The sequence below is a fragment of the Ranitomeya variabilis genome, chromosome 6, assembly GCF_051348905.1.
Source record: "Ranitomeya variabilis isolate aRanVar5 chromosome 6, aRanVar5.hap1, whole genome shotgun sequence".
In the NCBI taxonomy this organism is placed as follows: Eukaryota; Metazoa; Chordata; class Amphibia; order Anura; family Dendrobatidae; genus Ranitomeya; species Ranitomeya variabilis.
This window is the reverse complement of record NC_135237.1, coordinates 431071756-431097553: the sequence shown is the minus strand read 5'-3', so window position 1 is coordinate 431097553 and position 25798 is coordinate 431071756. Positions and strand designations below refer to the sequence as shown.

General features: G+C 43.9%; 1 protein-coding gene across 4 annotated transcripts in view; it reads left to right on the top strand.

Annotated features, from left to right (window-relative positions):
- The window catches only part of SS18 (SS18 subunit of BAF chromatin remodeling complex), a 77885-nt gene extending 52183 nt beyond the window's left edge, over positions 1-25702 (top strand). The window contains exons 7-11 of one of the 4 annotated variants that reach the window (XM_077270393.1): positions 2068-2172; positions 14503-14595; positions 15249-15368; positions 23588-23721; positions 24641-25702. In XM_077270393.1, the coding sequence (XP_077126508.1) occupies positions 2068-2172; positions 14503-14595; positions 15249-15368; positions 23588-23721; positions 24641-24667 (479 nt within the window). In that variant the 3' untranslated portion in view covers positions 24668-25702. The remainder of the gene's footprint in view (positions 1-2067; positions 2173-14502; positions 14596-15248; positions 15369-23587; positions 23722-24640) is intronic. The other 3 variants (XM_077270390.1, XM_077270392.1, XM_077270391.1) reach the window with 3 other exon arrangements.
- Positions 25703-25798: the final 96 nt, after the last annotated feature.

Sequence of the window (25798 nt, the reverse complement as noted above, 5' to 3'; positions counted from 1 at the left end):
GGGTGTGTTGTGCATGCGTTTTCGCAGTGGAAAAACATGTTGAAGACTCATACACAATGTGTGCACATAGCCTCGATGGATTCGTAAAAAAAACCGGACCCAGTGCATCCGTTTTTTACAATCTGCACAGGATCCGTCTTTTCAACATTTTGACGGATTGTGACTGATTGTAAAAAAACGGAAGTGTAAAAGAGGCCTTTCCCACCATCACTTCTTTTGATGGGAAACCCTGTTAAAGTACATGTACATGGTGGCTTTTACTCTACTGTAGTCTTTCACAAGACCAAACAAATGTAGCCCTTTTATTTTTTATTTTTATACCATTTTTTAGGGGGTGGGAGACTTTTTGATGGTGTTGTAGCTGAATAAAGTCGGCCTAGTAGTTTCAAGTTTTTCAAGGGGTTTTGTACAATACAGGTGACTTTGACTTACCGTATATACTCGAGTATAAGCCGAGATTTTCAGCCCACTTTTTTGGGCTGAAAGTGACCCTCTCGGCTTATACTCGAGTCAGTGTCGGTGTGGAGTCAGCGGGTGAGGGGGAGCGGCGGCTGTGATATACTCGCCTGTTCCTGGCGCTGTCCCTGCATCTCCGATGGTCTCCGGGCAGCTCTTCCTGTGTTCAGCGGTCACGTGGTACCGCTCATTAAAGTCATGAATATGCACGCATATTCATGACTGTAATGTGCGATACTTGACCGCTGATGCCGCCGGCTCCCGGAGACCATCTGACAGTGAGACGCTGCCAGGGACCGCGCCGGGAGCAGGTGAGTATATCGGGAGGGGGGGCATTGCGCGATACTCACCTTCCTCGTTCCATCGCTGCGCGCTGCTCTGTCTTCCGTCCTCTGGCTGTGACTGTACAGGTCAGAGGGCGTGATGACGCGATTAGTGTGCGCGCCGCCCTCTGCCTACACAGTCAGTGCAGAGGATGGAAGACAGAGCAGCGCGCAGCGATGGAACGTGGAAGGTGACTATAGCAAGTGCCGGGGGCCTGAGCGAAGAGAGGTGAGTATGTGATTTTTTTTTTTAATTTTAATTGCAGCACCAGCAAATGGGGCAAATGTGTGGAGCATCTTATGGGGCATAATATGAGGAGCATCTTATGGGGCATGATGTGTGGAGCATCTCATGGGGCCCCTAATGTGTGGAGCATCTCATGGGGCCCCTAATGTGTGGAGCATCTCATGGGGCCCCTAATGTGTGGAGCATCTCATGGGGCCCCTAATGTGTGGAGCATCTCATGGGGCCCCTAATGTGTGGAGCATCTTATGGGGTATAATATGAGGAGCATCTTATGGGGCTTGATGTGTGGAGCACCTTATGGGGCCATCAACCTTTATGCAGCATTGTATGGGGCAAATGTGTCTATGGAGCATCTTATGGGGCCATTATTAACCTTTGTGCAGGATTATATGGGGCGTATTTTGTATGGAGCATCTTATGGGGCCCTTCATGATCTGTATGGAACATTATATGGGGCTCCTGATTCAATATGGATATTCAATAACCCGTAACCTACTGATGTCTCAATTAATTTTACTTTTATTGGTATCTATTTTTACTTTTGAAATTTACCGGTAGCTGCTGCATTTTCCACCCTAGGCTTATACTCGAGTCAATAAGTTTTCCCAGTTTTTTGTGGCAAAATTTGGGGGGTCGGCTTATACTCGGGTCGGCTTATACTCGAGTATATACGGTAACTTTAGGCTATGTCATGAACATCTGATAATTGGGGGGGGGGGGTGGAGATCAAACACCCGGGAACCCCCATCAATCAATTGCAAACAGCTCCAGCCAGATATAGCATGGTGCAGAGCTAATAGCAGCTGGTTGGTGGGGCTTCTGGGTGTCGGACACATTACACATCTGATTGATAATAGGTCATTTAAGTGCAGTAAATTGAGAATATTTTTTTTACTTTATAGTTACATGACTATTATGAGTGTTATGACACCTGCTACTGATTTATTTGATTTTTGGAACAATAATTAGGAAAGTAGTAGTGCAGCCACTTCTCTTATTTAGCACTTTCGACTGATTCGGCTAATGTGTTTTGTTTTCTAGGTCCACAGCAACAGTACTCAGGCCAAGAAGATTACTATGGAGAACAATACAGTCATGGCAGCCAAGGTCCTCCGGAAGGCATGAGTCAGCAATACTACCCCGACGGTAATGGTCACTTATCAATGGCAATATTTCAGAACTATCGGAACTTTATTAGTTAATACATAATACAATTTGTCATTGATGGAGGCTGTATAGTGACTATTTAATAAGACAGCAATTTGTGTTTTATAGCATTCATGGGTTGGTTGAAAGTTACATTTATTGTGTGTATAGAAAGATGTGTATATATAATCTATATTCTACATTTATATGTTTTATTTTTTTTAAATATATATCAAGTGGAATGGGCAAAATACTGCTAAAATATTCTAGTGTGTGCCGTGGCTGCATAAATATTAAACACATAAAAAGGGAATGATAATGTTTGATCCCTTTTTAATCATACTTTGCAACTCTTCTGTATTGCAGTGCATTATGTCTTTCTGGGGTACACTAACAGGCAGCCTTTTAGGCTTTTGTGCATGGGAGTAGGAGATTTGCCTGCTCTCCACTTAGCACTTTTGTGCTTGAAAGGGTTAAATTGTTTTTCTTTTCTTTTTTTTTTCCCCCATTTTTGAAAGCACTAATGGAGCAGCTGCCAATGACTATGCTTTCCTGCTGCTCCATCACAGACAGTGGTCACTTGTGGCTCTGCTGTGCTGGCATACTGCATGATCAATCTGTGTGGCTTAAGATCTCTGCAGCCAGCAGTGCAAATGGTCATTATTTTTAACATATACTATTGAGCACTATTTCAGGCGTGTTGCAGGCAGAATGCACTTAGATACCACGCTGTGTGCACATACCCTAATAACTCTAAAGGTACCGTCACATTAAGCGACGCTGCAGCGATAGCGACAGCGATGCCGATCGCTGCAGCGTCGCTGTTTGGTCGCTGGAGAGCTGTCACACAGACCGCTCTCCAGCGACCAACGATGCCGAGGTCCCCGGGTAACCAGGGTAAGCATCGGGTTGCTAAGCGCAGGGCCGCGCTTAGTAACCCGATGTTTACCCTGGTTACCAGCGTAAAAGTTAAAAAAACAAACAGTACATACTCACCAGCGCGTCCCCCAGCCTCTGCTTCCTGACACTGACTGAGCTCCGGCCCTAACAGCACAGCGGTGACGTCACCGCTGTGCTTTCACTTTCAGTTTAGGGCCGGCGCTCAGTCAGTGTCAGGAAGCAGAGGCTGGGGGACGCGCTGGTGAGTATGTGCTGTTTGTTTTTTTAACTTTTACGCTGGTAACCAGGGTAAACATCGGGTTACTAAGCGCGGCCCTGCGCTTAGTAACCCGATGTTTACCCTGGTTACCAGTGTAAAATATCGCTGGTATGGTTGCTTTTGCTGTCAAACACGGCGATACACGGCGACCTAGCGACCAAATAATGTGCAGACCTTCTAGCAGCGACCAGCAATTTCACAGCGGGATTCTGATCGCTGCTGCGTGTCAAATACAGCGATATCGCTCCCTAGGACGCTGCAACGTCACAGATCGCTGGCGACGTTGCTTAGTGTGACGGTACCTTAAGAAGGAAGGCTTTTGTTGGCTTTGCAAATACTGACCTGCGGTGGAGTTCGAAATCCACAATATGTTAAATAGTCTTGCAGTAGATATACCTTTTTCTCATAGACTTTAAAGCGTCTCTCCAGTGTTTTGTTTCTTTATTGCACCGCTGGAGTGGTGCTTTACATGTAATTTCTCTGTCTCATTCTCGCCTGCCGCCGCCTTCATCATTTTCCAGCGTCACTCCCGTCGGTCTCTGGTGGAAAGTGACCTGTCAGCTGCTCCAGTGCCTCATGGAGCGGCGCGGCGGTCACTATTCAATACAAGTCTGAGAGCCTCGTCCTTGCTCTCATAGACTTGCATTGAGAGCTTGTGACGTAGCTTCTGACTTTCAGCCAGTCAGAAGCTGCGCTCACAAAATGGCTTCGCGGGACTGGAGCGGCACGGGAAAACGCCACTCCAGCACTAAAAAAAACAAACTTAGGAGGGGTGCTTTTAATGAGGTGTGGAAAATCCTCAGATTAAAAAGGCATATGCATTTTATTACTTATTTTCTGCATGTAATCCACACATCAACAATTTATGGATTACGTCATACTTTATCAAAACTAGGCCACAGAGCCATCAGGAAGTTTCCAAGACAAAGTATTTTATTTAAAATATGATTTGCCCATAAGGCAACAAAATCCTAAAACACGTAAAAAATACATGTTGAAAAAACACAAAAAAACCGAAATAGAAAAAAAAAATCCCAAGTAACCTTATTTGGCCAATTAGTGCGTTTTTGACCTTACAGATTTTCTGCAGCATTACTGCATTAGTCAACGTGAGAACTTAGCCATACCAAGCACTTTTTTGTAAAAATAACTTTTTTGAATTATCCTATTATCCTTTTCTTCCAGCGATCCTGAGGTCGGGACTCTGGCGCACTCAAATTAATCTGTTGAAACTGTCACATTTTTCATGTAGAAGACTCTTCAGGAAACACTAATGTATTTTTTTTTCCTGGATGGCTTTCACATGGTTATTGGGAAACCACTTGCAGTTTTTAAAACAAACTATTACAAAACACTCCAGAAGACTTCCGGATGTCTTTTGAGCGTTCTCATTGATTTGTACTGTAAAGTACAGTGCGACTTCCAAGAGGAAAACGCCAAAAGAATAGTCGGGTCACTTTTTTGAACAGCTTTTTTCAGTGTTTTTAGAAACCTGAAGCAGTTTTTTTCCCCGTTTTTTCCGTATGAGATAAAAATACTGTTAAATAGGGCCTGAGCTGTGCATTACAATAGTGTATTTTGTGGACCCCGATTCCCCACCTATGCTGCCGAAATACGTTACCAAAGTAGCCGTTTTCGCCTGTCAATCAGGCTGGTCTGGTCAAAAGGGCGTGGTGTCTTCCCCCAGATCTTGCTTAGTTTTCCGTTGATGGCGTAGTGGTTTGCGCATGCCCAAGGTCCCCAATCCACTGCACAGGGGAGTTAAAAGAGCGCGATGTGCACTATTTCATTGGTGATCGGTGGGGGCGGCCATCTTCCTTTGGCCGCGCGTGCGCAGAAGCGGCGCTCTGCTGGCCGCGGCTTCAGGAAAATGGCCGCGGGATGCCGCGCGTGCGCAGATGGAGATCGCGGCGGCCATTTTCCTGAAGCCGAGATGCGAACTCTGCTTCAGGAAAATGGCCGCCACGATCTCCATCTGCGCACGCGCGGCATCCCGCGGCCATTTTCCTGAAGCCGCGGCTAGCAGAGCGCCGCTTCTGCGCACGCGCGGCCAAAGGAAGATGGCCGCCCCCACCGATCACCAATGAAATAGTGCACATCGCGCTCTTCTAACTCCCCTGTGCAGTGGATTCGGGACCTTGGGCATGCGCAAACCACTACGCCACCAATGGAAAACTAAGCAAGATCTGGGGGAAGACACCACGCCCTTTTGACCAGACCAGCCTGATTGACAGGCGAAAACGGCTACTTTGGTAACGTATTTTGGCAGCATAGGTGGGGAATCGGGGTCCACAAAATACACTGTTGTAATGCACAGCTCAGGCCCTATTTAACAGTATTTTTATCTCCTACTGAAAAAACGGGGTGACAGGTGCCCTTTAAGAAAAGGATGAACATATAGTTGTGTGAAAAAGTTTGTCCCCTTCCTGATTTTCTTTTCTTTTGCATGTTTGTCACACTTAAATGTTTCCGATCGTTAAACAAAATTAAATGTTAGACAAAGATAACACAAGTAATCACAAAATGCAGTTTTTAACCCCTTAATGACCGACTATACGCATTAAAATGGCAGCTGTTTAAAAACTGCAATTGAGAATAAGGGTATAGCACCCCCAGAGTCAGAAAATCTCCAGGGTCTCAGGTACCAGAGACCTTGGAGAACACGATCAGGGCCGGATTTTACCGTCTCTGATCACGTGATCGCCATTATTCAGGGAATAACGGCGATCACAAAAAAAACTGTCACTGTTAAAATCATTTCTCTCTCTTCTGACATGATATACATGTCAGAGGAGAAAGAAATGAGGTCCCCTGAACTTTCCCTGTAACTTCGCCATTCCCCAGGCCCCCCCTTCTCCATTTCCTGGCCCTCCGCGTTATGATCCTGGAAAAAAATGGCAGGCACTTGCACACTTCGTCCTCCAAGATCCGCTGACCGGTACCCGATAACAATAGGGAATTTTTCCTATTGGTTCGTTTTGATCACTTTGATACACCCCAAGCTCTGAAAAAAGAACGCATGCATGCATTTGAAACTTATTGCTCTGAGTTCCAAAATTTTCTGGTTTTTTTTTTCACAAATAAACGAAAGTCACATCAAACAAATTTTACCACTATCATGAAGTACAATATGTCACAAAAAACAATTTCAGAATCAGTGGGATCCATTGAAGCGACTTATCACCTCCTTGGTCAGATGTGACATCATTTGAAGTGTAACATCAGAAATAGTCCAGAAATTGGTCAGACGGTAAGACTAATCGCTGTCTTCTAATTTTACTTCCTTTTCTTCTCTAAGGCTACGTTCACATTTGCGTTGTGCGCCGCAGCGTCGGCGCCGCAGCGCACAACGCAAACAAAAACGCGGCAAAACGCACGCTAAAACGCTGCGTTTTGCGCCGCATGCGTCGTTTTTGCCCGCAAGTTGGACGCAAAAAAAATGCAACTTGAAGCGTTTCTTGCGTCCAACGCTTGCGGCCATGCGGCGCAAAACGCAGCACAACGCATGTCCATGCGCCCCCATGTTAAGTATAGGGGCGCATGACGCATGCGGCGCCGCTGCGGCGCCCGACGCTGCGGCGCTGACCGCAAATGTGAACGTAGCCTTACCCTGCTCTTTAACCATGCTCACATTTGCCCTTACCACTTTTGCTCCACTAATCCTCACTCTCCTTCGCTATCCCCAAACCCCTGCACCCTCGATCCAAATAACTATCCCCCCCTCTCTCCCACCCCCCTACCTCGCTTCATATGCATACCTGCTCCTTAACCTCGGACCTCTCCTACTAAAATATAATATAAGCCTATCACTCTCTTTTACACACCTGCTTTCTCTTTCTCGGCTTCTGCTCACTTCTGGCAACATATCCCCCAATCCTGCACCCCCCACCGCCTCATATATCCCACTAATCCTCACAACTATACTTCTCACAGTAAGAGAAACTACCGCAATCCCGCACACTTAAGATCTGTGCCACTGATCTTCCCCCCCCCCGCTTCCTCTCTCTGGAGCACTTTGGAATGCCCTCTCCATCTGCAACAAGCTCCACGTGATTCACGATCTCTTTGCTTCCCGCAACCTTTCCTTCCTGGCCCTCACTGAGACCTGGCTGACGCCCCCTGACACGGCCTCCCCTGCTGCACTGAGTTACGGTGACCTCCACTTTACCCACACTCCTCGTTCTGGCAACAGACATGGCGGAGGAGTGGGTTTCCTTCTTTCTAAAACTTTCACTTTCTCTCTGCTGACATCCCCACCATCATCATGGGCGACTTTAAAGGGAATCTGTCACCTACTTTTTCGTATATAAGCTGCGGCCACTGCCATCAGGGTCCTATCTACAGCATTCTGTAATGCCTTAGATAAGCCCCCGATGTAACCTGAAAGATAAGAAAAAAGAAAAACAAGTTAGATTATACTCACGTGGGGGGGTGGTCCGGTCCGATGGCAATCGAGGGTCTGGCGCCTCCCATCTTCATGAGATGACGTCCTCTTTCTCCTTCGCCTCATTGGGGGACACAGGACTGTGGGGTGTATGCTTCTGCCGCCAGGAGGCTGACACTAAGTAAACTTGAAAAAAAGTTAGCTCCTCCTCCGTCGTATACACTCTGACACTGGCTACTGGAGACTCCAGTTCATGCTTAGTGTCTCAAGGAGGCACACCTCTGGGTCCCGGATCCTTTGGACCCTATTTCTTCATCGCTTTCTATGGATTGAGGGGGCGACGGACCCTTTTGAGGGTCCGATCTCCCCAAACCAACAACGAGCAAGCACGTGCGAGTTCCTCCACGTATCCTTTCCCGCGACGTGGGATCCTTCACCGGTCTTGGCCCTGACCACCCTGAGGTATTTAGACCCTGGGCTGTACAGGTGCCCGTTTGATGTCCGTGTGACCACCCCCTATTTCTACACCTCTGCTCCGCTGCGGTGATCGATGGGGTGGTAGACGGTCCCTCTCCTTATCCTGGGCGGATAATGGAGCTAGGGTGCCTGCACCGTCGTTTGCCTCCCCCCGCTGGATTTACGCCGGGGGTACTCAGCCTACAATATGGGGAGAGTGGCAAAAAGAAGAAGAAGAAAAAAAAAGGGGGGCTCCTGAAAAGGCGCACAATGCATCTTTAAAGATGCTGATTTACCTGGTGATCCTCCGGGCGTTTTTTTCTGCACGGTGTTCTGGCATCTCGGCGGCGCTGTGCGGCAGCTCCTGCTGCATTTGTCCTGCATCGCGGCAGTGCGGTGCGCCCGGCGCCGCTGTGCCTCTGGTGCCGCTTCTCCGGCGCTGCGGTCGGTACTGCAGACGCCGTAGCCATCCAGAGGCTTCAGGCTACGGCCTGGCCTCCAGCAAGCACTTCTGGGTCTCTCTGACCCAGGCTTCCTCCCAGCAGACCGCGCCGTGAGGCCCCGCCCCCTCCGGCGCATCCACTTCCGCTTTCGGTTTCCCTTTTTTCTCAAAGGAGAAATTTAGGCCCCGGCTTCTGGCCTACTACAGGCCGCACCGCATGATGGCGGTCCCGCCCCCTTAGGTCTTCTGGGCATAAACTTGAGCTCTTATTGGCTCCGCATCATGCATTTGTGGGGACACAGGACTGGGGTAAGTGCTTCTCCTCCAGCTGGCAGAAGCATTATTTTTTTCCCAGTCTCAGGCCCTGGGTATAGCTTTTTACAGATCACTATGTCTAGAAGGGTTAAAACTCACACGGTCTTATATACCGTTTGTGTGGCTTGTCGTGCTGCATTTCCGCATGCCCAGAGCAATCGTCTCTGCGAGGCCTGTGACTCTGAACGCGCCCTTTCCCCCAACCAAATGGCTTGTGGTCACAACAGACGCCAGTCTCCTGGGTTGGGGAGCAGTGTTTTTTCACCACACAGCTCAGGGGCGCTGGTCTCCTCTGGAATCAGATCTCCCCATCAATCTTAGAGATTTGGGCGGTTCGACTAGCCTTGCAGCATTTTCACCATCTTCTGGCGGGTCGCCCTGTCCGAATTCAATCGGACAATGCCACAGCCGTGGCGTACATAAATCATCAAGGGGGCACCCGCAGCAAGGCAGCCATGCAGGAGGTAAAACAAGTACTGTTCTGGGCCGAGAGAAATCACTCTGTGATTTCAGCAGTCCACATTCTGGGCGCAGAAAACTGGGCGGCAGATCTCCTAAGCCGTCAGGGTCTAGCGTCCGGGGAATGGTCTCTCCATCCCGAAGTATTTCAGCACATATGCCATCTATGGGGGACCCCGGACGTGGATCTAATGAAGTCTAGGGGGAATGCCAAGGTACCCAGGTTTGTCTCCCGGTACCGAGACCCACAGGCAATCGCCGTGGATGCGCTCGTACGAACTTGGAACCAGTTCCATCTCTCTTATCTGTTCCCTCCTCTGGCACTACTCCCGAGGGTTATCAAGAAGATCAAGTCAGAAGGAGTACCTACTATTCTGGTATGCGAACCTAGTACAGCTTCTCACCGGGGTTCCATGGCGGCTCCCCGATCGGCCGGATCTTCTTTCTCAAGGGCCGATCTACCACCAGAACTTAGGGGTCCTACGTTTGACGGCCTGGCCGTTGAATCTTGGATTTTAACTCAGGCAGGGTTCTCCCAAGAGGTAGCAGATACCATGATCAGTGCACGTAAACCCGTTTCGGCCAGAATTTATCATCACACTTGGAAAGTTTTCCTCTCTTGGTGTAGAGAGCGTGGGCTGCCTCCTTTGCGTTTCTCTGTCCCAAATATTCTAGCTTTTCTCCAAGTGGGCCTGGATTCAGGGCTTGCTCCAAGTACGCTTAAGAGGCAGATTTCGGCCCTATCGGTTCTTTTTCAGCGCAGGATTGCTACTAACCGTCAGGTCAGGACTTTTTTTCCAGGGAGTCGCTCATAAGGTCCCTCCTTATAAGACTCTTTTGGAAGCTTGGGACCTTAATTTGGTCTTAAGGGCATTGCAGGAAGCTCCTTTTGAGCCTCTTCAAGATATTTCCTTGACGTTCCTTTCTTGGAAGGTCGCTTTTTTAGTGGCCATAACTTCCATAAGGCGGGTATCAGAGCTGGCAGCCATCTCCTGTCGTACTCCCTTTCTACGTTTTCATCAGGACAAGTTAGTGCTCAGACGAGCACCTTCCTTTCTTCCGAAGGTTGTTTCCTCTTTCCACATTAATGAGGATATAGTTCTTCCCTCTTTTTGTCCAGCACCTACGCACCGTATAGAAAAAGCTCTCCATACGTTGGACCTAGTGAGAGCTCTGAGGAGATACATTTCCCGAACGGCTCCTTTCCGCCAGACGGATGCTCTGTTTGTCCTTCCGGAAGGTCGCAGGAAGGGTTGCGCGGCCTCAAAATCTACCCTGGCCAGGTGGATACGTGCGGCCATTCAGGAAGCCTATCGCGCCAAGGGCATGATGATTCTCACTCCACTAGAGCAGTGGGGGCTTCCTGGGCGATTCGGCACCAGGCCTCAGCAGAACAGGTTTGCAAAGCTGCAACCTGGTCTAGTTTGCATACTTTTGTCAAACATTATAATGTCCACTCCCAGATCTCTGCAGATGCAAGTCTGGGTAGAAGGATTCTTCAAGCGGCGGTGACGCACTTATAAGACGACCAATATTTAGAAAAATTTTTTTACTGGTGAGTTAATTTCCCTCCCAGGGACTGCTTTAGGACATCCCACAGTCCTGTGTCCCCCAATGAGTCGAAGGAGAAATAGGGATTTTTGTGTTACTCATCGTAAAATCCTTTTCTCCGAGACGCTCATTGGGGGACACAGCTCCCTCCCTGGTAGCCTGATGGCTGCTTTGGCTATATCTGATTTTGTCAGTCAGTAGGACTTTTTCTAGACATAAGTTTTCTGTATTTATGCTGTTATATTATTTCTCGTGTTTTGTTCTCCTACTGCTTTTGCACCAAACTGGAGTCTCCAGTAGCCAGTGTCAGGGTGTATACGACGGAGGAGGAGCTAACTTTTTTTCAAGTTTACTTAGTGTCAGCCTCCTGGCGGCAGAAGCATACACCCCACAGCCCTGGGTCCCCCAATGAGCGTCTCGGAGAAAAGGATTTTACGGTGAGTAACACAGAAAAAATCCCTATTTCTTGATTCCTGTCGTGGCTCCTGCGCAGGCGTACTTTATCTGCCCTGTTGAGGGCAGCGTAAAGTACTGCAGTGCGCAGGCGCTGGGCTTCACGGACCTTTTATGGCGCCTGCGCACTGCAGTACTTTGCTCAACAGGGCAGGCAAAGTACGTCTGCGCCGGAGCCGCGACAGGAAGCAAGGAAGAGGACGTCATCTCATGAAGATCGGAGGCGCCGGACGCAGGACCGCAACGCCCATCGGACCGGAACGCCCCCCCCCCCCCAGGTGAGTATAATATAACTTGTTTTTCTTATCTTAGGTTATATCGGGGGCTTATCTAGATAAGCCCCTAAAAGCGGTGGCCGCAGGTTATATATGAAAAAGTAGGTGACAGATTCCCTTTAGGCTACGTGCACATGATGCTGTTTTTGCTGCGGATCCGCAGCGGATTTGAGCTGCGGATCCGCAGCAGTTTTCCATGCGGTGTACAGTACAATGTTACCCTATGGAAAACAAAAACCGCAGTGCACATGCTGCGGAAAATTCCGCGCGGATTCTCTGCGGAAAAAAAGGAGCATGTCACTTCTTTCTGCGGATTCCGCAGCGGTTTTCAACCTGCACCAATAGGAAAGTGCAGTTGAAAACCCGCAGAGGAATCCGCAGAAGAAACCGCAGGAAAATCCGCAGTGAAAACCGCAGTGGTTTTGCACTGCGGTTTTTCTAAATCCGCTGCAGAAAAGTCCGCAGCAGAATCCGCAACGTGTGCACATACCCTGAATATCCCTACCGACACCCGCCAGCCTCCATACTCCTGTCCTTTACCTCATCCTTTGGACTTACTTAGTGGTCCTCCACAGCCATCCACACAGACGGACATACACTAGGCCTCATCTTCACCTGCCTCTGTTCCCTATCTAATCTCACAACCTCTCCCTTCCCCCTATCTGACCACCATCTACTCCCCTTCTCACCCTTGTCCTCCTCACCTGCCCCCATGTCCATGATCTGAAATATTGAAGTGTGACAAACATACAAAACAATAGGAAATCAGGAAGGAGGCAAACACTTTCTCACACTTGAATGACCAGCAAGTCATTTATATATACAAATTAATATTTGTTCTTTTAGCGCTTTCAGATTTTCAGATTCTGCAGCAGAATCGTCGTTTTCACATTCCTTTAAAGTGGCTTTCTCACAATAGACGCTTGTTACCTATCCACAGTGTGCAATTGGAGCTGCCACGATCAATAGGACTAGGCTATGTTCACACTTTGAGTATTTGGTCAGCATTTTACATCAGTATTTGTAATCCTTAATTAGAGGAAAAGTATAATAGAAACAGGTCACCACTTCTGCATTTTTCACCCATTCCTGGTTTTAGCTTATAAATACTTAGGTAAAAAAAAATGGAGAAATGCTGACCGTGTGTACATGGCTTTCTACGCAGGGTAACTGTTGTGATATTCACCTTCTCTACTATTTACCATCTACTATAAAATTGCCTCCAGTTATAGGTCGTGTTCTTCATATGTTCAGTGGTTTTTCTAAAGTCTAACTAATATATGGTGGAGTACTAATAGTTTTCACCGTTCCTGGAATCTAAACTTTGTCTTGGCAGATAGCTAAGTAGCAAACCTTTCACAAAGGAATTTTCTAGGTGATTCCCATTCTTTTTTTGCCAGGAATTATGGATGCAGGTCACAGGTAATTGTAATAATTATTTGCAGTGACTGATATTTGGCAATTCCAATCTTGTTCAGTTTACAAACAGTAGACACATTGTCAGATTTCGGTTGGGGTATGAGAGCGCATGAAACATCATCCGAGTTTCATCCAGATCCTTAAAGATCGCATGCTATGCAGATGATCTCTTTATGGGATTTTTTTTTTCTTTACTCAGGCATGCAGTTTATGTAAGACAAAACTATCTGGACTTCCTAACTGAACACATCTGTATTATATGCTCATCTAAATAAACCCTTAGTCCTATGTTCTCAGTCCGCAGACAGAGAGCAGGTCTCCGGAACCAAACTTACAAGCTTATTTATGTCTGAGGCTGTAAGTTTCCGTAAGGAGACCCGCAGTCAGTCTGGGCATTGCTGTCTGTATACAGATCACTAAATACAGGATTCTCAACTGAACCTTAAGGCGTCTCTTTAAGACAAACGCCTGTCTGTAGAAGGACGTGCACCACTGAATTGGAAGGACGAGACGCTCAGAACAGCTCACTTGCTGGCAGACTATCCAGCCCTTCTCTGACCATGTGTAACATTGACAAATTAGTAACTCTGATGAGTGGGCATCATTCTACTTTAGTCAGCCCCACTGTACCAATCCCCATTGGACCCACCTTGAACCACTTATAGTTTTCTTTTATGATCCAACATAGTTTTTTTTTTTTTTGTTAATGCAGTTATTATTTCTGATGCTCTTATTCTATTTTCATACATTTTGTCTTCAATTTCAAGTTTGGTGTTGATCACATTAGGGATCCACATCAAAGCGTTGATTCATCACTTTTTTTCCCTTCATGGGGCAGTTTTTAAGACCTGGTTAGGGAATGAAAAATACTCGCTATATAAACAGCACTGCGGATTTCCCATTGGCATTAGCGGGATATGTCTTCAGAGTGTGTTTGATGTAGTTTTTAATGTGAATTTTGGAGCGATTCTGCCCCAGTGGTCAAAATAACTCTGTAATGGCTCCATACTCTGCAAAGTTGCTAAAATATTTCCCCAACTTGTGGATGCAGTCATACACTATGGCAAATGTAGAATAGTTGCTTGCCAGATGTTTAACCATTGTAAAATGCTCTAACGTTGAAATTCCGACAGGTTTTCTATATATAATAGATATAATGTGTGCCTTTTCATGATGGGTTTTTATTACAAATGCATCTAAAGAATGTGACAATGGGCAGATCCTGAAACTCCTAACCTGTCGGATGTGTAGTGATTGCTGGATAGTCGGGGAGCGCTGTCCAACTCTTTTATGTGCTGCATACTACTGTATACTTTCTTATATGTGACATATAAGCTGAAATAAGTAGAGCTTCTTATATGCATCTCCAGCATAAGGCCATTAACGTTTCTTCCTGTTTCTTGTCGAATTGATGTAGGTCATAATGATTACGGTTATCAGCAACCGTCGTATCCTGAACAAGGCTACGATAGGCCTTACGAGGATTCCTCACAACATTACTACGAAGGAGGTATCTATATACCTTCACACACACTCTCACACACATACCAATCCTATTTCCGTTTGCAAATCCCGGAATGAGGGTATTGTCACAATGTCCATATTAAGCTTTAATAGAATTAGTGCTGGCTTATTTTTATTTATTTTTTATTACTCCTATACAATAAAGCTAGGCACCCGCTCCCACCCACTCAATAATTATTCACAACCCCCTTACTGACCATACATGACTAAAACATGTTAATTCTCTCCGCTAAATGAACCTAACCCAACAAAACCATTGATATTTCAGCTCTGTTTCCATGCACACATAATGTTTGTAGGATCCAGCTTTCTGATATCGTCTAGCTAGTCTGTGCTCTTTCAGCTGTCTCTTAATTTTCCTTTTCTTTGCTCCTCCGATCACGGCCACAATACTGTGATACTTCTCCAATACGTCTCCAACAAAAATGCCGCAGTCCAGACTTGCAAAACTAGCTTTATTACGTTTGTGGGCTGACTTCCCTATGTTTGTTTGTTTTTTGTTTTTTTGGCGTGCTGCATTTTAACTATTATACATTGGTTTTGTATTTTTGTTTCCTTGTTTGGTGTTGGTTGTGATGGTGTGACACTTTCGGAGATAAGCATTTTATTAATTTTGTGTGCTTTTAAATTCACATTTAGGGAATACACAGTATGCTCAACAGCAAGAGTCCTATCAGGGACCCCCACAGCAAGGCTACCCACCTCAGCAACAGCAGTACCCAAGCCAGCAAGGTTATCCTGGCCAGCAGCAAGGTTATGGTGAGTACTTTGCAAAGTCGCTTTATCTGACATGACCTGGTCTGTTAACATTCCTTTTACCAGTTAGTGTGTGATGGACTAGTTAAACTTTACCTTGGACTGTACAGTAGCTTTGACCCTAGAAACTTTACATGATGGCGGCAAATAAAGCTCATCAAAAATAAAGATGTCTTAGGCATCATTCAAACATTTTAGGCAATCCCTGCATAAGTTTCAGCTGTCAAACAGCCGCGAGACATGCAGCTGCGGGATATTGAACATATTATTCAAGTACACCGAAGACACTGGGTTAACCCCGAGCATGCTCAGATAACACCCCTTATCCAAGCACGTTCGCTCATCACTACTGCCTACCATACTATTACAAGGTTATTCTGTCCATAGTTAATTGAGTAGTAGAGTAATGCAGCATTTGATGAGGCGTGCCTCAACTTTCTTTTTTTTCTGTTCAATTCAAATGCGTTTGAAAGCAATTGGAAAATAATAATAAAAAATACCTCCATGACTTCTCTATAGCTGTGTGAATTTGCAGAAAAACCCCACAGAAGTTCTGTATTTTGCCTCAGTAAGACTCCGAAGCTGTCCCAAGTCATAATACAACTTCACTCTGCAAAATGTTTCATTTTTTGTCAATACTTAAGATTGTACCAAAAATGTCAGTCTTTGGCTAACACAACAGATCTCTACTTACCCCTGAAAAGATCCACTTTTCTTCTAGACAAGAAATTCCTTTACTGTCTGTGCCCACATTATTTGGGGTCTTTGCACTTTTTGTTTCCCATGTGGCTTTCACTGCAAAATAGTTTATCTGCATTGCCATATATGTATAACCAATCGTTTGTCCAAAAATTTCTCACATTTATGAAAGGGAACCTGACAGCGGATATATGCTGCCTTTGGATCGGGCAGCCTGTATCAGATCATGACTGAATGATCTCAGCCACGCAAATTTTAACTCTGAGGGTATGTCCACACGTCAGGATTTCTTGCAGAAATTTCCTGAAGAAAACCGGAAATTTTCTGCAAGAAATCCGCATTTTTTTTTTGGCGTTTTTTTTTTAGCATTTTGCAAGCGTAATTAGCTTGCAGAATGCTAAAGTTTTCCAAGCGATCTGTAGCATCGCTTGGAAAACTGATTGACAAGTGTGACCAACCTGTCAAACATAGTGTTTGACAAGTGTGACCAACTTTTTACTATAGATGCAGCCTATGCAGCATCAATAGTAAAAGATAGAATGTTTAAAAATAATTAAAAAAATGGTTATACTCACCTGCAGACAGCCGATCTCCTCAGCGGCTTCCGTTCTTATAGATGGTGTGTGTGTGTGCAGGACCTTCGATGACGTCGCGGTCACGTGACCGTGACGTCATCGCAGGTCCTTCACACACACCATCTATAGGAACGGAAGCGGCAGCATGCACCGCTGAGAGGCGGGAAGACTCCGGGGGCCATCGAAGGTGAGTATATGACTATTTTTTATTTTAATTCTTTTTTTTTTTTGCCAATTATATGGTGCTCAGTCCGTGGAGGAGAGTCTCCTCTCCTCCACCCTGGGTACCAATCGCACTTGATCTGCTTACTTCCCGCATGGTGGGCATAGCCACATGCGGAAAGTAAGCAGATCAATGCATTCCTAGGTGTGCGGAATCCCCGCAATTCCGCAAATTTAATGAACATGTTGCTTTCTTTTCCGCGATGCGATTTTTTTGCGGAAAAAAAGCAACATTTGCACAAGAAATGCAGAATACACTGAAAATAATGGGAGGCATATGTAAGCGTTTTTTTCGCTTTTTATCACGTTTTTATAGCGAAAAGTACTGAACGTGTGCACATGGCCTGAAAAACCGCAGAGCTGCAGAGAAAAGCATTGTTTAACCCCCCCTCATGATGACGAGCACTAAATATATATATATATATATATATATATATATATATATATATATATATATATATATATATATATATATATATATATAATCTGCTTTCCCGCTGAGCGCCGCCGCGATCAAATGCGGGTGTCAGATCTACATGAGAGCTGACGCCCTGCAGCAACGCCCACGATCTGTGCTAGCACCAATCTGAGGCATTTAGCTGCTCTGATGCCGCTTTCAATAGTGACAGCGACATCGATAAGCATCACAGAGGGAGGGAGCTCCTTCTCTGCTCCGATTGGCACAATGCAATTGTTTTGTGCCGTTTGTCTCCATGGTGAACGCGGCCGAAAGATGGCCGCAGGACGTTGGCCTGTAAGTTCTTGCTCAGAGCAGGAGCCGACACGCCTCCTCCCTGCCTGTGATGCACTGATATAATGCCCTGCCTTGCAAAAGCATTGCAGAGTATTAGACCAGCGATCCAGACCGGGAAAGTTGATGTCCCATCCTTGGACATTTGTAAAAAAGCGTGTGTATGTATGCATGTATGTATGTATCTATATATACAGTATCTATATATATATATATATATATATATATATATATATATATATATATATGTATATATATATCTAATATATATATATATATATATATATATATATATATATATATATATATATATATATATATATATATATATATATATAAGTTTTTGGCAAAGCCAGCTTACCGCTAAGAAGAAACAGGAATACATCCAACCTGTGGTTACAGTTCGCACGGAAGACGGATTGGGACAAATCCACAGATGTAAAGAAAAAACTTTTTGTTTCTCCAGCGATCAGTCCAATGGACCTGGAGGAAGACATGTGGTGTTGAAACATGTCGTCCATAAGGGATTGAATGTATGCAATATTGTAACTGAAAAAATCTGGAACTTTTTATTAGATAAATAAAAGGTATATTTTACTCTACCATTGGACTGATCGCTGGAGAAACAAAAAGTTTTTTTTATCTATCTATCTATCTATCTATCGATCTATATATATATATAATTTGTATAAAATATATATATATATATATAATGTATAAAATATGTATATAATGTATAAAATATGTATATAATGTATAAAATATCACACAATAAAGAACAAAAATGAAAAAAATATTGATCCAATAAATACGGTACATTTATTTATGTAAAACCAAAAATAAACCAAAAAGTAAATCTTTGCTATCACCGAGTATGGAACGACCAGACCTATAAAACTGTCTCATTAGTTAACTCCAACACCATAAAAAAAAAATAAGAGCCAAAAAACTATGCTTTCTTATATCGCTGAACAAAAAGTGGAATAAAATGCGATCAAAAATATGAATGTAAATAAAAACGTCATATTGTCCCACAAAAAGCAAGCCGCCATACAATTCTGTCAGTGGAAAAATTAAAAAATTATGGCTCTCAGAATAAAGCAATGCAAAAATATTTTTTTCAATGAAAGTTTGTATTGTGTAAAAGCGTCAAAAACTGTAATTGTACTGACCCGAAAAATATAGCAGAGTTATTAATTTTACCGCAGACATAAAGCCCCCACAATCCCTCCAAAAAACCCAACAAATTCCTGAATTGCTGGTTTTTGTTCATTCTGCCTCTCAAAAATCGGAATAGAAATCAATAAAAGAATGTTATGTGCTTGAAAATAGTACCTATAATAACGTCAATTCGTCCCATAAAAAACAAGCCCTCATATGACTGTCAGGCGAAATATGGAAAAATGATAGCTATATAAATATGGGGATGTGCAATAAAAAGCATATTTTAGTGTGTATAGCAGCCAAACATGAAAAATGATATAAACCTGGTATTGCTGTAATGGCACAGACCAAAAAAATAAAGTCGCCTTCTCATACTGCATGAGGAGCAACGTAAAAAATAAATAAAACCAATTCTTCACCTACTGTTGACTTGTTAATTCTGCCTCCCAAAGGTCACAGTAAGGCTCGGCTCACAGTTATCCTGCACTCTACGCTGAACTTTTACACTGGGATTTCCATGTAAATCTCTGGAATACATGATTCAGACAGAACCACCAGTGGAAGAGTCCCTAGATTGTGAGCCCTCGCAGGCAGGGTCCTCTCTCCTCCTGTACCAGTCGTGACTTGTATTGTTCAAGATTAGTATACTTGTTTTTATTATGTATACCCCTCCTCACATGTAAAGCGCCATGGAATAAATGGCACTATAATAATAATATAATAAGGCAGATGGAGGCACTGTGGACACCATCTGACCTGTGATCCGGCGATATCTCTTTTTAGGCATGCATAAAAGCACAGTCCGCCACAGTGTTGTGCACATCTTAAAGGAAAAAAAAGGACAACGCTGAACAGAGGCCAAACGAAGTTCAGAGTAACGCTGCTGCCTCATTATTGTGAGTGGCTACCTCTGGGGTTTCATTTGAATCATGTCACTCGGCAATTTAGATGGAAACCTTGATAAAAATGCAGATTGTAGAGTGCTGGATAAATGTGATCCCAAACATTATGTAAAATGTTCCCAATAAAAGCTTCAACTCAATTCACAAGCAAAGCAAGTCTCCACTCGGGTCCGTAATGTATTAACGGAAATTTGGTAGGATTCCATATTAGGCTATGTGCACACGTAGGAAGGGTCCTCTGCGGGTTCTCCCGCAGCGGATTTGATAAATCTGCAGGGCAAAACCGCTGCGGTTATCCCTGCAGATTTATCGCGGTTTGTCTTGCGGTTTCCGCTGCGGGTTTACTCCTGCACTTGTTTTACTAGTGATGCTGCATAGGCAGCATCAATAGTAATGTTAAAAATAATAAAAAATGGTTAATACTCACCCTCCGACGTCCCAATCTCCTCGGCGCTGCACGCAACGGTCCGGTTCCAAATATGCTATGCAAGAAGGACCTTCGTGACGTCACGGTCATGTGACCGCGACGTCATCACATGTCCTGCTCGCATAGCAACCCTGCGACCGAAAATTAAAACGGTTTGAAAAAAGTCGTATTGAACACATTTTTACCACTATTCTGATGTACAATATGTCATGAGAAAACAATTTCGGAATCACTAGGATCTGTTGAAACATTCCAGATTTATAACTCAAATTTGAAAAAAATTGGCCTGGTCAAGAAGGTGAAAACTGGCTTCGGCGTGAAGGGGTGAAAGCAGCCAGTGACCAAACCACTGAGAGACTAGTCTGAAAGGTTGGTCCTCGGCTGCTCCCTGCTAGTGACTGACTGGTCTTGTCCTGCGTGTGCTTGTAGGGAGAAATCTGTCCTCTTCTACCTGTAGCTGTGCTTCCAGTAGTTCTTTTAATGTCATTTACCTGCAGATTCGTCCTATATCTTCAGGTAAATTTCAGGAGGTAACCCGTTCCCTTTAAGTTACGATTTCTGGGAGAAGAGCATCTCTGACTCCTGACGCATTACATGGGTTTTCCCACAAACAAAGTTAATTTTAATCAATAGATCTCTGAATAATAATAATTTCCACAATTGGATGTGTTTAAATAAAATGTTCCTGTGCCGAGATAATCTTTATAAAAGTCCCTACTGTGTAATGGCCGTGTCTGACCGTACAGGAACATGGTCTGATCATACCACAGCTCCTGGGCAGGGGGGGATGCAAAAGAGTATATAAATATTACATCACATGATCTTAAATTATTCTTTCTTTAAGGTAAAACATTTTTTCCTTTTATATCTACAGCCTGTTGCCTAGGTTCCAAGCCACTGCTGCAGTTTAGCGGCGGTGGCTGAACATGTGCAATAGAGCTTGTAAATACTGCTTTAGAGTTGGTTGGAGCATGCTGCTGGTTCCTGACCCAGGGTAGCTTCAGTGCTCCTGCGCACAGATGCCGCAGAGGCAAAGATGTATAGTAGCATTGGAAAGTGGCACTGGCCAAAGCTGTGTACAACGATGCCACTGATTCCAGCTGTCAATCAAGCAGGAAGCCAGGAGGAGTGCTTCTAATGTAGATCATGGGAATCTGCCAGCAAGGCTTCACCACCACAAACACTTTAGATGCTCATGTAGATCCTTTCAAGCAAGTCCAGATGAGGCTGAAGATCTGAAGCCTCTGTCACTCCAGCTCTATTTTGCCAAGCCTGCTATAGGGATTTCTTGAAGCAGTAACAGAAATCTACATGTGGCATCCTCAGGAACAAAGCATCGGGTTTATATTCTACTAGCTGAAGAGCCCGGCGTTGCCTGGGCATAGTAAATATCTGTGGTTAGTTATAGCACCTCACTTCTCTTATTTTCCCATCACGCCTCTCATTTTCCCCATCACATCTGTCATTTTCCCCCTCACATCTCTCATTTTCTCCCTCACACCTCTCATTTTCCCCCTCACTCCTCTTATTTTCCCCCTCCTCTCATTTCCCCCTAACACTTGTCATTTCGAACTCACATCTGTCATTTTCCGATCACTCCACTATTTTCCCTCACTCCTCTCATTTTGCACTCACACCTTTTCATTTTCACCTCACACCTCTCATTTTCACCTCAGTATATACATGTTTGTCATCTCCCTTATATATAGTATACACCTGTATGTCATCTCCTGTATATAGTATGTACCTGTATGTCATCTCCCCTGTATATAGTATATACCTGCTGTGTCATCTCCCCTGTATATAGTATATACCTGTATGTCATCTCCTATATATAGTATATACCTGTATGTAATCTCCTCCTGTATATAGTATATACCTGTGTCATCTCACCTATATATAGTATATATCTGTGTGTCATCTCCTCCTGTATATAGCATATACCTGTATGTCATCTCCTCCTATACATAGCATATACCTGTATCTCATCTCCTCCTGTATATACTATATACCTGTAGGTAATCTGCTCCTCTATATAGTATATACCTGTGTGTCATCTCCTCCTGTATATAGTATATACCTGTGTGTCATCTCCCCTGTAAATAGTATATATCTGTATGTCATCTCCTCCTGTATTAGACCTCGTTCACACGTTATTTGGTCAGTATTTTTACCTCAGTATTTGTAAGCTAAATTGGCAGCCTGATAAATCCCCAGCCAACAGTAAGCCCTCCCCCTGGCAGTATATATTAGCTCACACATACACATAATAGACTGGTCATGTGACTGACAGCTGCCGGATTCCTATATGGTACATTTGTTGCTCTTGTAGTTTGTCTGCTTATTAATCAGATTTTTATTTTTGAAGGCTAATACCAGACTTGTGTGTGTTTTAGGGCGAGTTTCGTGTGTCAAGTTGTGTGTGTTGAGTTGCGTGTGGCGACATGCATGTAGCGACTTTTGTGAGATGAGTTTTGTGTGGCGACATGCGTGTAGCAACTTTTTGTGTGTCGAGTTGCATGTGACCGGTTAGTGTAGCAAGTTGTGTGCAGCAAGTTTTGCGCTTGGCGAGTTTTGCGCGTGGCGAGTTTTATGTGTGGTGCCTTTTGAGTATGTGCAAGTTTTGTGTGAGGCAACTTTTGCATGTGTTGCAACTTTTGTGCATGTGGCAATTTTTCCGCGTGTGCAAGTTTTGCGTGTGGCGAGTTTTCCATGAGGTGAGTTTTGCACGTGTGGCGAGTTTTGCATGTGGAGAGTTTTGCGCGTGGCGAGTTTTGAGCGGCAACTTTTGTGTTTTGACTTTTATGTGGCGAGGTTGGTGTATGTGTGGTGAAATGTGCGCTGAGGGTGGTATATGTGTTCGAGCACGTGGTAGTGTGTGGCGCATTTTGTGTGTGTGTTCATATCCCCGTGGTGGTGTGGTGATTATCCCATGTCGGGGCCCCACCTTAGCAACTGTACAGTATATACTCTTTGGCGCCATCGCTCTCATTCTTTAAGTCCCCCTTGTTCACATCTGGCAGCTGTTAATTTGCCTCCAACACTTTTCCTTTCATTTTTCCCCATTATGTAGATAGGGGAAAAATTGTTTGGTGAATTGGAAAGCGCGGGGTTAAAATTTCATCTCACAACATAGCCTATGACGCTCTTGGGGTCCAGACGTGTGACTGTGCAAAATTTTGTGCCTGTAGCTGCGACGGTGCAGATGCCAATCCCTGACATACACACATACATACATACACACACACACACATTCAGCTTTATATATTAGATTAATCTGTATTACATAACTATGGTGCATTGTCAGAAATTATCAGATCATACAAATTACTCTCCTGCCATAAAAGATGACAATTGGCGCATTATTTGCCTTTTTTGTTTTTCAGCATCAGAACATATGAACTCCATTTTGTGCCTTAGGGTAGACTGTTTATAACTTTGATTTTGTGACACTTGACATTTGTTTTTATGATTCCCTGTAGGTCCATCGCAAAGTGGCCCTGGTCCTCAGTACCCTAATTACACTCAGGGACAAGGACAACAGTATGTGCCATACAGACCTTCACAGCCAGGACCTCCACAGCCGCAACAGCAGAGACCTTATGGATACGATCAGGTAAACCTTCCTGCAGTAGAAAAAGAACACGCATCTAGATTCTATTTTTCCCTAAAAAATTAGTGTATTTCAATGGTGTGTTCAGGAGGCAGAATAAAGTGCTGTAATTGATCACATATGCTAGACAATTCCTGGGAATTTAGAATGTGAAACTCTTCTTCCTAAGCCTGCAGATTACCAGGTTAGCGGATGTCAGTGAATAGATGGTGTCCGTCGCAACTCATTTATCTCTTGTTTTTTGGTATCCCTATTCTGCAGAACGCTATAGGGGCTGTCACCAGTGGTCTCGGTGGGATTCAAAATCCTCATCCCAGTACTACACATTCCCATTCCAAGCCAATAATTTCAGCATGTTTTAGATGAGTTTTTTTTCTCCTTGCCAGGTTACTCCACCACTTTATAGTCGGTGAGGTTATAGCCCTCCACTGATCCTGAGAATTACAGTTATCTCTGCTAACAAAATTGTAGAAAACCAGCTCTGTGGCCTCTTCATCTTCAGTATCATGGGCCTTTTGGAGGTCTGATCCCGCTGTATCATGAACCTAGGAATGCTCCATTTCTTCCAGTAATGGCTCCAGATTAGAGTTTTTCCATTATTTTTTTTTTTTCATGACTTGAGGTCATATTTCTAGCAAATACCTTAGTCTGGTCTTTGGTGCTGAGACCCACAATAGTGTCCAGCATAGAAGTGCTCGGTCCCCTTTTATAGGTGGAGAGGTGAGTGCAGATTGATGGCAGATGTGAATTATTGCCCAAGAGATACAGGGCAGTGACCATGTTGGATGTGTCGTCCTGAGCCGTGCTGAGACTTCCATCAATAATCTTAGCTGGTGTTGCCCTCATTGCTCTCCACTAGCCTATTAGTACAATGGATCATAAATGGCCATCTTTTTGTAATGTATATTTTTTTGTGTTTTAGGGGCAGTATGGAAACTATCAGCAGTAAAGACCTTGTGGATTCCTGTAGCCAGTCAGTGTAGCTGTTGTGGTGTTTCCTTTGGACTGTGGACATCCATCTTCCTTTTGAAGATATTTAACTTCTATCTATCTTTTGCATTTGGGGAAATTATGTGAATTGCCGGCAGCTTCTATATATTCCAATCCAAAGGGATTAATCACGGAGAACTGCGGTAATTCACATAATGTACTCTAGGTGGGGATGTTGCATCATACAATCCAGGATATCCATGTAATGCATAGGCCACAGATCTGTCAGACCATCAGTCAGTAATGGGAGATTTTTTTTAATGACTTGGGTGATCCCTTTTTTATTTTTTTCGTTCCAGGTACAGCTGCATACTTAAAGGGGAACTAAATCTCAGAACTTTGTAACATTTGGATACCGCTATGAAATTAAGGAGAGTGAGAATTTTTTTTTTACTGAAATGTGCCCTACGGTTTGGACACATGAAATGTTCATAAAATGCATCATTTTTTTCCCTTAAGTTGCAAAATCTAACACTTTTTTTTTTAATTATTATTATTATTTTTTTTTCTAATAAATGAATTTGCAATTATGTCTATACAACTTACAAACGTAATATAGCAGGGATCGCAACATTGGTCTCTTGACCAGCAAACAAGTATATTTAAGCAGTAAAGAGCACATGCTGCAATAAATCCTTTCACGTACTAGGTAATTTATGCAATACACATCAACAGATCTTTGATATAAGTTATGATAGGTCATATTATGTCATTTTTTTTCTTTTTTATTAGGAAAATAAATCTGCAGATATTTGTATGTTTATTTTACAGAGCAATATTTTCCTGTTTTTAAAACTTAATAAAACACACAACACAATTGAAACTTTAGCTTGGGCAGTATTTTAATTTTTTTTCTGTCTTTTTATTTTTATTTTTTTCATCTTGTGTGGGAAGGATGGGGGTGGGGGTGAATGGTTCTGTGCCAAAAGTATATCATTGTACTTACAATGCTATTTAAATGTACTTTACAATAATAAATTATTTGTGACTTGAATTTTGATTTTGTTGTAATGTGTATACGGGATGCGTTTTTTAATTGATGATTTAAGTACATTATGTATTGTAATGTTTTATCAAGGATAATGGCAAA